A 15,626-nucleotide genomic window follows, 5' to 3' on the forward strand; every position below is an offset into this window, starting at 1 on the left:
GCCATTCTTTACAGGCAACAGATGTGGCATTGCCTTGCCAGGGCAGGGATATGATGGCATGTTGGGTCTTTGTTCTCAATTTGATTACAGGAAAACTTCAGCTCTTAATTATAAGACCTTTCGATACTTAAACAAACACATGCACACAAAGAAACAAGCATGATGGCGATATCAGCCTGATGAACTGCAGGCTACACAGGCACCATAAATTGCATGGAAGTACCTTATGTTCACATCCTGTTCAGTGTATAGACTAACTCTAACCTGACTAAACAGCTGAATATATGGCATCCACTTTCACAACTTTCTGAACTGACGTGTTACTGGACAAATTTCATTAAGAGGTAAGAATAAATCTAGAAAGCTGAGGGATGTATTACTAAATACTGTTCAGTGAACCAGGATTAAAACTCACCACCAGACCACAACCTGTGAAATCTAAATGCATATAAACACCTAAGATCCAAAGAAGTGATTTACATTGTGGTAAGAAGAAACTAAAGAGTATCCTGTATGATTCCTTGAGCATATGAGCTTTCTTCCTCAGCTCAGCTGAAGAGATTTACTTTTCTCCACATCCTCTCTTCTTCCAGAGGCTGAAGCAAAAAATGATCAGCTCCATATAACTAGCCACCATACAACTGAGAAAATTATATACAAAGAATAGAAATGAACAGATTATTAAGACCTATACAGTGAATCATATGAAAGAGAAGCATGTAGGAATAGTATAAAGCTGGAAACGTATGTGGTGATTTGGTGACATAAAAGGGCTATGAAAGATGTGTGGTGGATAGCCCAGATGAAGAGTTTTCAAAAGGCTCTGTTCTAGGTTTCGGTGTAGAGAGCATGCCAGGGCACAGAAAAGAGGGCAACAGCTGAAGTGTGTTGCTCTTTGGCTCTCCTTCATGCCTACTGGATGAGCCACTGGGTTCCGCAGTTGCATAAATGTCTACCCTAAGTTGTCCTTTAGGCTGCAGAGGTTCCAGCTGCTCTAGGATTACTAAGTGCAAGACTGAGTTGAAAAAAACTGATTTTTGTCTGTTTTCCTTTTAGTAAATTATGACAATCAAATTATGCTGTTTCTTCTATCAAATTCAAAAGCACTTAAAATTATCTGGATGTACAAAAAAATCAGTATAGTTTTGTTCTATGTAGTCTATGACTATTTTGCCAGATACCTTTTTTGAATGACACTTTGCTAAGAACATTTCATCAATGTAAAGCCATGGTGAAGAAAGAGTGACGCAGATAAAATGAAGCTAGTATTGCAGAACTGACAATGTTATTTCCTTTCAGAGCTCTGAAGGATGATAATGAGGATTTTTTAAAACTCTGTGCTTACAGTTAACCACTTGAATATATAATGCTAACCACCTTGGAGACCTCATTACTTTAATAAGAAGTTGTTTGCTGTTGAACCATCTTGACAATAACAATGACTATGTTGGTCTTCAGAATAGGCTGCTGCACACTACATTACGTACCAGGTTTCACAAAAAAAATGAGTTGAGATTGCTAGTTTAGCATTCGGAAAAAAATCAGGATATGCAGACAACGGAGAAAAGCAACAAGAGAGCTTGATTTGGTGGCCAGACAGGCAAAAAGACTTTTTAAAAAGCAGAGATCGCCTCTCTGTCCATCTGCTGCACTAAACAGAACACAATTCAGCTAATGAAGAGCAGAACTAAAAAACTAAAATTCTCATTCAGTTCCATCTGTTTCAACTGCAGTTGTGTGAAGCTGATCTATGTTTCAGATAGAAAATCAGCACTTCCATTTTGTCATAATATTGAAATGAGAAGGTTTACTTATGTACAAAGAAAACCGTAAAAACCCAGCTGAGTTTGGCCTATTATCCACTTGGAATAGTAAGGAGACTGGACAAAACTGTGTTCTCACATTAGAATTCCTCTTGTGCCCTAGCTTTTTCCAAGTCACAGTGGAAACAGACACACTGAGTTTGCAAGCTGCAGGAGAGCCTGGATGAGCTGCCCTCCCGGCATGACTGTCTCCTCTGAGAGAGACATGTTTACCTTGAGCAGGTGAACTGCACACAGCCTTCTGACCAATGTGAATAATTCAACAAAACAAAAGAAAATGTATTCCATCTTCCTATCTAGTTGCAGAAGTAATGATTTCTTGGACAAAGCTGAATTGACACAATATTACTTAATCTTCCATATTTTAAAGCATGGAGATTTTAAGAATTTCACATTTTAATCACTGTTTCTTTACTTATATAGACAAAGATATATTTTTATGGCTTCAAGTTAGCATCTATTTCTCAGAATTCAGAATGCGTTTTCAGCAAATAAAATAAAAATAATCCTGTCTGCCTTTTGAGTCTACATAGCTGAAATGTAAAGTATCTTGTAGTTCACTGAATTATAATTTAATTCTACTGCTAATGTCATTGTTTTCCAAAATATGTTATTTTATAGCAGAATTCTAGTAATTAATTTTAAGCTATCAGAAAGCAGCAATGAACTAGATTTGTCACTTCCAAAGTAATATGATTACATTCTGACTTGCTGTTCAGAGTAAGCGTTAGTATGAAGTAAGAGACAAATAAATTCCAATATATCAGTTGTATATACCTCTCTTACCTTTGTTTTATTCATATCTTTACTTGTTTAAGTGATATTTTCCCTTTGATTGTTTTTACTAAAGGCTTTCTACTTACTTTGATGTGAAGCTCTAAAGGAAAGACTATGATCAATATACATGCAGAAACTGCTACTTTTGTCTGCAGACAAAGTATGTATTTCAAAATGGCTTTTAAGGCTGAAATTTCTGGTAGGCCCATGGGAACTATATATTCATCTCTCAAAACCAGCAAACAAAAGTAAGCATTTACTCCTGCAAGTCTCTTTGAAAACTCCTACCTCAATCTCCATGTCTTCCAAAACAGTTATACTGAAGTTGGTGAATGAAGCTGAACAGCACAAGGGACATTAAAAGCAGAAGAAGAGTGTTTCAAAATGTCAAAAAATGTCAAATTCTTTGTAAGAGTAGTTTGTAAGCAGACAACTGTGAGATCTCAGCATTTTGCCTACACGCTGGAGTATGATGCAACCTACCAGTGCAGTAAGCCATGAGGTTTTTTCTGCTGTATAGTGAGATTTTCAATTTATATAAACACTGATAAATGCTACTCTTTTTCTTATGAGTAGGATATCAAACACAAAGCAAAGAAAAGCAACATGGAAATAAATACTTGGATTCTGTCTCAGCTATGAGAGAAACTGGAAATTTCACTCTGGACTGTTCTAGCTTATGTGGAAGAACTGTCTGAAAAAACTGTAATCAACAATCAGGAAAACAAATGCCTGCATTGGAAATACCAAAACTTCTTTCAAATGTGTCACTTGCAGTTTCCATTTTTTATCTTTATTCTTGAAAATTGAATCTAGTAATATTAGCTTTTCATTAAAGCACTGACTCTATTATCTTGTCAGAAGTAACAGTAGTCTTATCTGGTATGATCTAATTCTAAATGGCCAAAGACCATATTTACGCTTTGAGGAAACAGATCTGAAGGCTAAAAAGCAGCCATTTACCCTTTAGAAAGTGAAGTTCTTCTTGGAAATCAGACGAACGTTCAGAATAAGAGACAACCATATCTTAAATAGCAAATAACAGCAACATAAAAATGAAGAGCATATCAATAAATTAAATTAAGAATAATGCTTTTTATCAAGCAGAGGAGGCAGAAAATTGGCAAGGTTGAGCTGTTGGTTAAACTGAAAATAAGGAGGAAATGCACAGGCAATGGAAGCAGGGATGTGCGGCCTGGGAAGAATACATGCATGCCATCTGGATGTGCAGAGATGGGATCAGGAAAGCCAAGGCACAAACGGAACTGAACTTTATGGGAGATGTAAAAAACAACAAGAAGTGATTGTTCAAACACATTGGTCAAAAGAGACAAGCCAAAGCGAGTGCACTCCCTCTGAAAAATATGAAAGGAAAATATGGCAAAAATGAACATCAACAAGGCTGAAGTACTCAGCAAGTTCTTTGCCTCAGTACTCAGTGCCTGTCAGACATCTCTCATGTCCCTGAACATCTAAGCAAGGTTTGGGGGACCAAAATTCCTCCTATTGTAAGAGAAGAGCAACCTCTTGAAACTGAACACATAGCAGACTATGGCCCTCGTAGGACATGGCATCCTGGAGTCCTGAGGGAACTAGCTGATGTTGTTGCCAAGCCACTCTCTGTTGTATTCAGAAAGTTCTCAGTGGCTGGAAAAAGGGAAACCACTCCCATTTTTAAGAAGGAAATCCAAAGGAAGATCAGGGAAGCTACAGGCCAGCAGTCTCACCTCTCTGCCTGGGAGATCACGGAACAGTTCCTTTTGGAAGACAGGTTCAGATACATGCAAGATGAAGAAGCAATATGAGTGAGGCTTCACCAAAGGCAGATCATACCTGGCCAATCTGGTGGCCTTCTATGATGGAGTGATGGTTTCAGTGGACAAAGGAAGGACAACTGATGTCATCTACCTGGACTTCTGCAAGGCCTTTGATAAGGTCCTATATCACATTCTTATTTCTAAATTGGAAAAAATATGGTTTCTAAGCTTAGATTATTCAGGGGATAAGGAATTGGTTGTAATGTCACAACCAGAGGTCTGTAGTTGATGGTTTTATGCCCAGGTGGAAGCTAGTGATGAATGGTATACTTCAGAGAGAAGAGCTCATTGAGAGCAGCATGGTGAAGAAGAATTTAGGGGTTCTGGTGGATGAAAAGCTTGATGTAAGCCATCTGTGTGAACTTGCAGCCTAGAAAGCCAAATCTAACCTGGGTGCTTCAAAAAGAAGGGTGGTCAGCCAGGCAAGGGAGAAGACTGGCTTCTTCTGTTCTGCCCTTCTGTAGCCCCACCTCTAGTACTGTGCTCAGATGGAGGGTCTCCACATCCAAGAAAGGTGTGAAGCTGTTAGAGCAGGTTCACAGGAGGCCAAAAAGATGATCAGTGGGCTGGAGCATCTCTCCTGTGGTACTCCCCGCAGAGTGTACCTGTTCAAGCCACGGGGTGCCTGCTTCTCCAAGAGAATATAGTGTCAAAAGACACCATGTCAAAAGATTTGCTGAAGTCTAGGTAGACTACATCAACAGCCTTTCCCTCATCCACCAGGCAAGTTACTTGATCGTAGGAGATCAGGTTCATCAAGCAGGACCTGACTTTTGTGAACGTGTCATCTCACATGCCATGTGATCTCCCTCAAGATTATCTGTTCCATAACCTTTCCTGGCACTGAGGTCATGCTCATGGGCCTGCAGTTCCCTGGATCTTCCTTATGACCCTTCCTGTTGATGGCAGTCACACTGGCAAGCCTCCAATCTTCTGAGACCTCTCCAGCAATCACCTCCACCAGTTCCCTCAACACCCTTGGGTGGATTCCATCTGGCCCCATGCACTTGTGACAGTGAAGTAGTGGAGTAGGTGGAGTAGAAGGTCTCTGTCTCTACCTGCATCATGGGGTGTTTATTCTGCTCCCCATCTGAGACTTACAGGTCTGACTTTTAAAGACAGATGTAAAGAAGGCACTGAGAACCTCTGCCCTTTCCTTATCCTTAGTAGTCATTTCCCTGCATCTAGTAAAGGATTGATATTCTCCTTAGCTCTCCTCTTGCTGTTAATACATTTGTAAAAACATTTTTTGTTCTCTTTTACTCCAGTGGCCAAGCTGAGTTCAAATTGGGCTTTTGCCTTTCTAATTTTCTCCCTGCGTATCCTAACAATTTCTTTGTACTCTCTCCAAGTTGCTCGTTCTTTGATCCACAAAAGGTAGATTCTCTTTCTCCCGGAGCCTCAGGAGAAGCTTCCTGTTTACCTACGCTGGTCTTCTTCCCCCTGGTTCATCTTAAGGCACAGAGGGATAGCCTGCTCCTATGCCTTTAAGACTTCCTTCTTAAGGACTGGTCAGCCTTCCTGGACCCCTTTACCCTTCAAGACTGAATCCCAAGGGACTCTCCTTACCAGTGTTCAGAATAGTTCCAAGTCTGCCCTCCTGAAGACCTAGATAGTGGTTGGCAACCATTGCCATGGCAAGAGGCTGCAACTGGATGATCTTTAAGGTCCCTCCTAACCCAAGCCATTTTATGAATCTATGATTCTCTTCAAAGTCCTGCCTTCACGCTCATCTTCACACTATTAGATATTGCAGGCATATATAAATGATGGAAAACAGTCAAGGCGTTATTAACAACTGCAAACATCCTTCTAAATTCATTGAGCCCCAAAAAAGGTCAGATTCATACCTGGAGTCTTGAAATTTCTCAGCTGAGATGGCGTGTCACAGATTTCCAAGATCCAATCACCTGCTGCTTTTTCACTCCAGCAGTGAGTAGTCATAAACTCCCAGTTTTTGAATCCTTCCATGGAATGATCAAATAGCCTGCAATAAATCACGACATTATATTAAGTGAACTACAATATTCAAGGAGTCCAACTATGCAGACTACTGAATGACATGCTAGTAAGCCAGATAATTCATCTGTGCCTATACATAATGTTATTCAAGATGGTCTTCCCACATATCTTTGAAGTACATTCAAGAGTTTCCTTACTTTTTTGGTGGAGGAGGTTCTTTACATGTAATCATTTATCATGACATGAAAGAATGGAAAGAGATTTCACTACAAAAAAAATCATTACTTCAGTTTAATATGATCCTTGTCTCCTGGGAAAAGTGCATAACATACAGCACGAGGTGAAAACAAACTTGTACACTGGAAAATTTCTGTAACACTCATTTTTCACTTTGGATTGGAATACATAAAAGGGAATTAAAAAAATAAAAATGATGGAGTGAACAAGACAGTATTACAGATCAATATATGCAACTCCTTATAGAAAATCAAATGTAACAGAAACATTGGTCTCCAATCTTAAATGATCAAATTATCACTCTATACTTGACAGGCTACATGAGAGCTGCTCTGAAAGTAATACCTCCTATCCTGTTATGCTGACCCAGAACACCAGTGGCTGATGTTGGTGGTATTGCAGCAGAGGTTTAACCTTCCTAACAATATTCTATTACATTTTGTTCCTATGAGACAGATGGCAGTAGAGGGGCAGTATAATAGAATGGTGTTTGACATGGAAGCGCAGGTGAAGCAAACTTGTATCACTGAATTTCTCCATGTGGAAAAGATTGCGCCCACTGACATTCATTAACACTTCCTAGTCATTTATGGAGATCAAACAGTGGATGTCAGCACAGTGAGGCAGTGGATGGTGCATTATAGCAGTGATGATGGTGACAGTAGGTCGCCTTCAGTGGTGCAGATTTTTACAATAGCAATATGCAGGCTCTTGTTTGCAAAAATGCACAGCTAACTGTGATGGCTATGTTGAAAAATAGTCTTCAGTAGCTGAGAATTTCCTCTATCAAACATTATTGTTTTCTTTGTATCTGTTGTAATTTCCAAGGAGATAAAATGGGGGCATTACTTTTGGAATGATCTAAGTAGTTTGAGTAAAAATTGAAAGACTAATGTCATCTGATGGTTTTTTCTAACTAACATTACTGTAATTACTGAGATCTTGGGTGAAGAGTTTGAAACTCAGGCCTGGTTATAACAGATTCTTGTACAGTGGCCCATTTCAGAATCTGCAAAATGGTGCTAATCTGATGAGGGAAGGAGAGAGTGGATTGGCCATATTTTGTTACCTAAAACTGGAATTAATAAAAGTATGGAAAGTCACAAGAGAATTTGGACTTCTATTCAGAGCTCAAAGTGTTTTGTCTGGTATTCCAAAGACTTGGATGGAAGGTAAGATCTAATCGCAGCTCAGCACTGAAAAAAATAAATATACATATATGTGCATATATGTATTTATGTATTTTTCATTATTTTACCTTGGTTCTTACTGTGAAAGTCTTACTGTTGAAAGCAATGTTTAAACATTTCTGATAAAAAATGCTCCCTACAGTAGAAATTCCAGTCAATTGAAAACCTCCTTTCAATGGAAATGAAGAAAAATCCAGAATCATAAAATCACAGAATCACCAAGGTTGGTAAAGAGCTCCAAGATCATCTAGTCCAACTAGACACCTATCACCAATATTTCCCTACTAAAGAGTAAAGATGTAAAAGTGTACAAAAGTACACAATATTTTACAATAACTTGATTCCTTACTGTTCATTTCTAAGTACATCTCAAGCTCTAGTCTCAGAAGACTGTGTAAGTGAACAAGCAAACAATGGGAAAGGAAAGTAGTTTAAAAGCACTGTATATGTCAGTTTCTTGTAAAAACACTCAATCTGGATGTCAATAAATTTTGATATCTCTTGCTGAAAACCGGTCGATCAAAGGAATGGGGCCAGATTTGCTGTGGGCCTACAGACACAGTCCTCACTTGAATATGCCTTGTATGGAACTGTATGCACGGAGCACCTTATATACACACTCAGTACACATCTGATTTTCACTTTCACATATACAACCCTTTTCCAGTTTAAATGAATGCTTACAACAGTACTCCTTAAATTGAAATAGATATATATCTTTAAAACTAGAATTCATTTTCACTGATAAATGGTTGAAATTTTCTTCTCACAATCCAGTATAAACATATATAAATATATATACATATATACATTCTGCCATCAGAAATTAGCCTGTTCCATGTCACTGTTAATTCAGTTGTTTGAATACAGCAAATTTCACAAACATATGGCACACGTCATTTACTGAAAGGGTAGAAATTATTATTCAGTCACTACCCAGTGTTTGCATGTGGCTGTGTTTAAATTAAATCATTATGTAGGTTATTTCCAACAGTTAGTCAAATTGTCATATGGCATTTCGCTGACAGCTAATATACTAATTTCTGAATATGCTAACAATCAGTCAAAGCAGCAATATTCCTCTTTGACAATATGACAGCTAAATTACGTAGTATATTATATCAATTCTGTACAATTATATTGTAGGCTCTATGAGGGCTGCTCTAAAAGTAATGCTTCCTATTTTATTATATTGACCCACAGAGGGTCAATATAATACATCTGCTCCAGAGGCAGATGTCGGTAGTATGGCAGTAGAGGCTGAATTCCTCCATGCAGAAGTGACATTCATTGACACATGCTGAACATTTATGGAGATCAAACAGTGAATGTGTGCACAATAAGGCAATGAGTGGTGTTTTACAGCAGTGGTTTATTATGTAAGATTTAAAATATCATATTTTAATGTATGAGTTTCGCTTCTGGAAATGAGTTAAAAAGCTACAGACATAAAAAAAACGAGTTAAAATTAGTAGCAAGATAGGAGTCTAAGGCTATCTGCAAGTTATATCAACTCAAAGGTCCAAGTATTTTTGTGTTGCTCTGTTTACACATGAAACTCTCAGAAAAAAACATAGTAAAATTTCCCCTTCAGAGAAGTTAACGAAAGGATGAAATCACTGAAGTACTTACAAAACTGTCAGGTGCATTTTTTTGGATTAAAAAAAGAAAACGTATCAGACAGCTTATTTTAAGGAGTCTGAAGTCTGGAGCCAGTCCAGATTGTTAACTGATTTTGTTATTTGTCAGACTGATGCCTAGTCAAAACTCATAACAAGGAAATACACATAGTTGATTGTGAACAAGAGAATTATTAATATGTGGCATGATTAATTATTGTTTTAGTTAACAAGATACTTAAAACAATCCAGTGACTGCAACACTTACACTTATGTATGCAACACACTTATAAGTACGAAACTGAGAGACAGCATTTGATTCTTCATAACTTATTGACAAAGAATCATAGAATCACTCAGGTTGGAAAAGACTTAAGGAACACTGAGTCTAACCATGACCTAACCATACCACTGTAGCTCTAATAAAGCTCTGCTAAATCACGTCCCTGAGTACCACATCCAAACAGTTTTTAAACACATTCAGGGATGGTGACTCAACCACCTCCATGGGGAGCCTATTCCAGTGCTTAACAACCCTTTCAACTGGCCAACTGGCCTTACTATTGAGTACAAGGGTAGGATTACTTCCTTAGTCCTGCTCACCACACCGTTCCTGAAGCCAGGCTGCCATTGGCCTTCTTGGCCACCTGGGCACAATGCTGGCTCATATTCAGCTGACTGCCCATCAGTACACCAAGGTCCCTTTCCGTCAGGCAGCTTTCCAGTCACTCCTCCCCAAGCCTGCTGGGTTGCCTGTTGTTGTTGTGACCAAAATGCAGGACCCGACACTTGGCTCTATTGAAACTCATACAGTTAACCTTGGCGCATCGATCCAGTCTATCCAGGCACCTCTGCAGTGCCCTCCTCCCCTCTGGCAGATCAATACTCCCTCCCAACTTGGTGTCGCCTGCAAACTTACTGCACTCAATCCCCCTCATCAAGATCATTAATAAAGATGTTAAATAGAAGCGGCTCCAGTACTGAGCCCTGGGGGACACCTCTCATGACCAGCTGCCAACTGGATTTAGCTCCACTGACCACAACTCTTTGGGCCCAGCCATCCAGCCAGTGTTTCACCCAGTGGAGCGTATGCCCATCCAAACCCATCGTCTTCTAGACAGTGTTGTGGGGGACAGTGTCAAAAGCTTTACTGAAGTCCAGGTAGACCACATCAACTGCCTTACCTTCATCCACTAAGTGGGTCACCTTGTCATAGAATGAAATCAGGTTTGTCAGACACAATCACAACAGTACACCAGAACTGCTCTGGTGACCTTTCTTGGTAAGGCAATTCAAGCTAAAGAGGGTGTGCTTTTATGACCATCTATATTCAGAGAAATTAATTTTGGGCTGCTGATACAGTGAATAGCATTGCATTTAAAGATAATGACTTTTATCAGAAATAATTTAATATACTCTGTACGCACCATATGTAGGTCTGTATGAGAACATAAAGTTTACAGGGCGTAGAGTAAATTACTTGTTTCCTTAAAATAAATTAAGAGTCTTGGCTTCTTTCACTACCATCCACTCAGCCTAGAAATTACATTGCCTTTCTGCTTAAGAAAGTAACTTCAAACAGAAATATTCATTTGTAAGCCAATTTTCACGAGTGACAATTAGTCGCTTTAAAGAGACTCCAAAATTGAGAACATGAAAGTCTCTGAGCTAAATGTACAAGAGTTAAAAAAAAAAAAGTTTAAATTATTATCAGAAAATTTCCAAGATACAAAATGCACAAAAAGTAGATTTTGTTTTAATTAGTGAAGCAAATTGGTTTTGTGTGAGAAAAGGCAGTTAGGGTGGGGATCTATTTGGTGATACCACAATCCTTCCTCACAACAGTAAGAGGTAAACACATAAAAGTCTGTTTTTAATATCCAGGTCTATTTCTCATCCCAGAAACTGCAGCTGCATCTGACTGATCTGACTGACAGCCATGCTGTATATATTCAGTTGATGACATTGAGAGCCAGGAAACATACACCCTGCACAAGCTGGTGGCTGGGTCTGCAAGCAGTGCAGTAGCTGGCAAAATAAGGCTATTTTCTCCTCTGTTACAGCAGTCTGTATTTATGATGGGCTCCAGCCTACTAAATTGGCAGCCTGACAGGCAAGCTGTCCTTGCCTACTGGTCTAATTGGCCACAAGACTTAAAGTGAACTTATATCTTGAAAAGAGTACAGAGTTGTGCAATTTCAAATGCTTTGGTCAACTATTCTCTTCAAAATGGCTCTTCTACGCTGGGTTCAACCACCTGTCCCCCTGGGAGTTCTAGCCCCTAAAGAGCCACAGACAGCCCAAACTGATTTAAACAGATTAACTCTCAGTAGGGCAATACTGCCCTCCTGCACTTAAGTACTCAGAAAAAAAGAAATGATTGGAGGGCGCACAGGCATTTAAGAAACTTTCTCATATACTTATGTCAGGGAAGATCACTTAAAACCTCTGGATGTGAGATCTAACTAGGATTTATTTAAAGAGTACATGTTTCCCCTTATATTTATACTCCATATTTGTTATTGCAGTTAAATTTATGGAGCAATGAAGAAATCTTTTGAGCTATCATGAAAAATTTGTTTAGAGAAGAGCAACGTGAACAACAGGGTACAGTACCTGCCAGTCTGAGGTAGTGGAGAATACAGCAAATATCATCTTTAACTGTGGAGAACAAGTCCCCCAGGACTATACGTATCAGCACAAAACTTTCTGTCATGACTAAAATATCTATCAGGCTGCTGAATGCCATGTGCTGCTCAGCCAGCTGTGTGGCTGATGCTATGGATGACTTGTAAAAGAATCTGTGTGCTCTTCAAATCACACATATCTCTTCAGAAACTTCACTCTAAACAGATTTTCATATCCTGATTGGTCAAGTATGTTTGAAAAGTGATAAGTGATTAGACTCAGACTGGCTGTCTGTCATATAATTCAATTCATTCAAAGTGAAACATGACGCTGATATGGTAAGACTGAGGTGAGCCAAATCTACATACAGCTAGGAAAAGATTCATTCATTCTCACCATAGTTGTTGGTGCAAATGTATGTAGGTTGCTCTGAAACTAATGCCTCCAATTTATTTCCTTGGAAACTACCACAGATCCAAAGAGAACAAAACCACTATTTCATAGAGCAAATTCTCAGCTATAAACCATTGCATTTGTCAACACACTCACTACTATTAGCTACATATCTCACCAGCACTGAAGAAAAGGCTGCATGCCACACTTATAAAAATTGGCACCAGCAGAGGTGACCCAACTGTTGCTGTCATCACTGCTGAAACACACCACCTACCATCTCACTGTGCTCACATTCACTGTTTAGTCTCCATAAATGTTCAGCAAGTGTCGAGAAATGTCAATGGGTACAATTTTTTCTGCATGGAGGATTTCAGTTCCACCCATACCTTTCCCTCATACTCACTTCTATGTCAGGCACCATTTTGTCACAGAATCATAGAATCAAATAATCATTTTAGTTGGAAGAGACTTTAGTTGGAAGGTCATTTAGTCCAACTCTTCTGCAGTGAACAAGAACATCTGCAGGTAGATCAGATTGCTCAGAGCCCCATCCAGCCTGAACTTGAATGTGTTCAGGAAATCCACCACATCTCTGGGCTACCTGTTCTGCACCAGTTGCTGACAACAACCCTCATTGTAAAAAAACACTTCTTCTTAATATCCAGTCTAAATCTATATCCCCTCTTTTAGTTTGAAAGCATTTTCCCTTGTCTTATCACAGCAGACTCTGCTAAAGAGTCTGTCCCTTTCTTTCTTATAGCTCCTCTTTAGATGCTGAAAGGCTGCTATTATGTGTCCCCAGAGCCTTCTCTTCTCCAGGCTGAACCTGGAGCCCCAGCTCTCTCAGCCTATCCTCACAGCAGACAAGTGCCATCCCTCAGAACATTTTGTGGCCCTCTTCAGGACACATTCTATCAGGTCCACGTCTCTCCTGTACTGAGGACTCCACGTCTGGACACAGTACCCTAGGTGAGGTAAGTAGAGTAAAGGGGCAGGATCACCTCCCTCACTTCTTTAGATGAAGACCAGGGTACGGTTGGCTTTCTAGGCTACAAGAGTACACTGTTGGCTCATGCCCAGCTTGCCATGCACCAGTAGCCCTAAGTTCTTTTCAGCAGGCTTGTACTCTATCCTTACATCCCCTGTTTGTACTGATAGCAGCATTTGCCCTTTGGGTGTGTTGGCTACACCACATGTAAATCCTAGGCATTCTTCCTCTTGTCTGTCTTACACTTTTTTTTTTTTTTTTGTTTAATACAACACTAAAATGTTTAGCTGCATCCTAAACATGTGCTTACCCATTTGTCTTCACTTCCAGTTCTGCTATGGAAAATAAATTTGAAATTTTAATTATAGATTCTAATTTTCTACTGAAACTGAAATAGAAATATTGAATACTATAATCCCATACATGCCTATGGTGCAGATCCCTCTGATTAATGATTTGCTCCTCTCACTTATGAAAGAAAGGCACATGTCATTCTAAATCTCAGATATAATGCACTTCATTCTTCCACATCTATCTTTGAGCATGTTCCAGGATGGATTTTAAAGTTTCATGGAAGACGGTGTCACTTACTCATTTACTCTTTTGCATAAAAATACCATCAGCCTTTGCTGCAGAAGTGGGCAGATCAACAGTAATAAAAAAAACCCCTTACCTTTTAAAGTTATTTATTCATGTTGGGTCTCTAGTGGTCTCTATTACTCTCAGAACTCTTTGCCTGATCTAATGCTAATGATGAGAGAGTATAACAAAAGTAGTACTTGGATAATTTTCAGATGCATAGACATTACAATTGCAGGGTTTCAAAGAAAGGCTGTGAATGTCTAACCAAAACTAAACTAAAAGACATAGGCAATATTAATGAAATAAAATAGACCACATAAGAATTGCAACAAACAGTTTTCTTAGAACTGCTTCATCCTGTAGATATAGTATACTGTTAATGTCAGTGCCATATAAGCATAGGAAGCTAGTGGCCTGGAAACTTGCCACCACGTGGCTAAAAATTTCAGTTACGCAGTTCGAATGGCAGCAGCTGCTTTAAATTTAAAGGGCAAGAATTAAACAAACCGTGACTTCAGTAGGAGACAAACGAGCCCCAAGTTTGCTTCTTCTATCCTTTTTCTATTCAGCTTTTCCTGCATGGCTCCCTGTACTGAGTTTCTGTTCTTACAGATCTTAATGTGTCTCAAAACCACTCAGAAAATGATGCTGCCAAATCCAATGGCCAATTGTTTTCAGAAAGGGGATATTGTTCCCCTTTGGACATAACTGTAGCCTCATCCCCACTGCAGCCAGCACTTTCCAAGCCTGTATTTTGCTCTGTTGCAGTACATCCAATGTAATCATGTTTAGTACTTTCCAAACAACAAAGCAGATGTTCCCTGTAATGCAGTTTTTGAAGAATGCACAAGAGGCTCAAGCCAGTGACAGTGTAATCCACCAAATGCCTGCAGAGGAATCCACATTGCCTCTGACTAACAAGTTTTCTTACTGAAGTCATTTTAGGGGATGCCAACATTAAGGATAAAATATGCAGAAAAAAAGGCCAGATACTGCCTTGAGGGACCTGTTTGTCAATGCACCAGAAAATACTCAATGACTTCTCCCAGAATTGGTGGAGAAGAAGTGCACATGTGTAAAATATACCTTTTGCACTTTAAGACATTTTACCAGCAAACTGTTTCAAATTAAACTCAGATGAGTAATGGTAAAGCAATGAGGTTTTCCTTGGGTTCAGTAAAAACAGCTGGTATTGCTGCTATTAATCATGTATGTGTGCATTAAAAGCTCTTGTGTGTCTGAGAAAAGCGTCTCGGTCAGGTAGTAGCCATGTACAGCAGCCTTTGGGACCTCTGCCTATAGAGAAAAAAAAACACACCAGACTGCTTTCTGCCATTGTATCCCTGCATGTTACTTCTATTAGAGTACCTTTATCCTGATGGCGTCATGATTAATACTTTAACAGTTAAAAGCCCCCAAAGTAAATATATTCTTATATTCGTGAATAACAGAACTTCATGATGCATAGATGTTCACCCAGCAGCACTCAGTATGCTATCTGCAAGACCAGTAAGCTGTAAGAGTTCTTGCAGCAGCTCCAAATAAAGCAAACCTTAAAACATCATTCTGAAAAGTACTGTGTGCATATCCACCACTTTACGATAAGA

At 39.2% G+C, this 15,626-nt stretch overlaps 1 protein-coding gene across 1 annotated transcript in view; it reads right to left on the reverse strand.

The window, feature by feature from the left end:
* The window catches only part of PCSK5 (proprotein convertase subtilisin/kexin type 5), a gene marked incomplete at both ends in the record, with an annotated part of 197,944 nt that overhangs the window by 15,091 nt on the left and 167,227 nt on the right, over positions 1-15,626 (reverse strand). Inside the window, one exon of the mRNA XM_079548178.1 lies at positions 6,268-6,404. Coding sequence (XP_079404304.1) covers positions 6,268-6,404 — 137 coding nt within the window. The remainder of the gene's footprint in view (positions 1-6,267; positions 6,405-15,626) is intronic.

This window comes from Tetrao urogallus (genome assembly GCF_951394365.1).
Source record: "Tetrao urogallus genome assembly, chromosome: Z".
In the NCBI taxonomy this organism is placed as follows: domain Eukaryota; kingdom Metazoa; phylum Chordata; class Aves; order Galliformes; family Phasianidae; genus Tetrao; species Tetrao urogallus.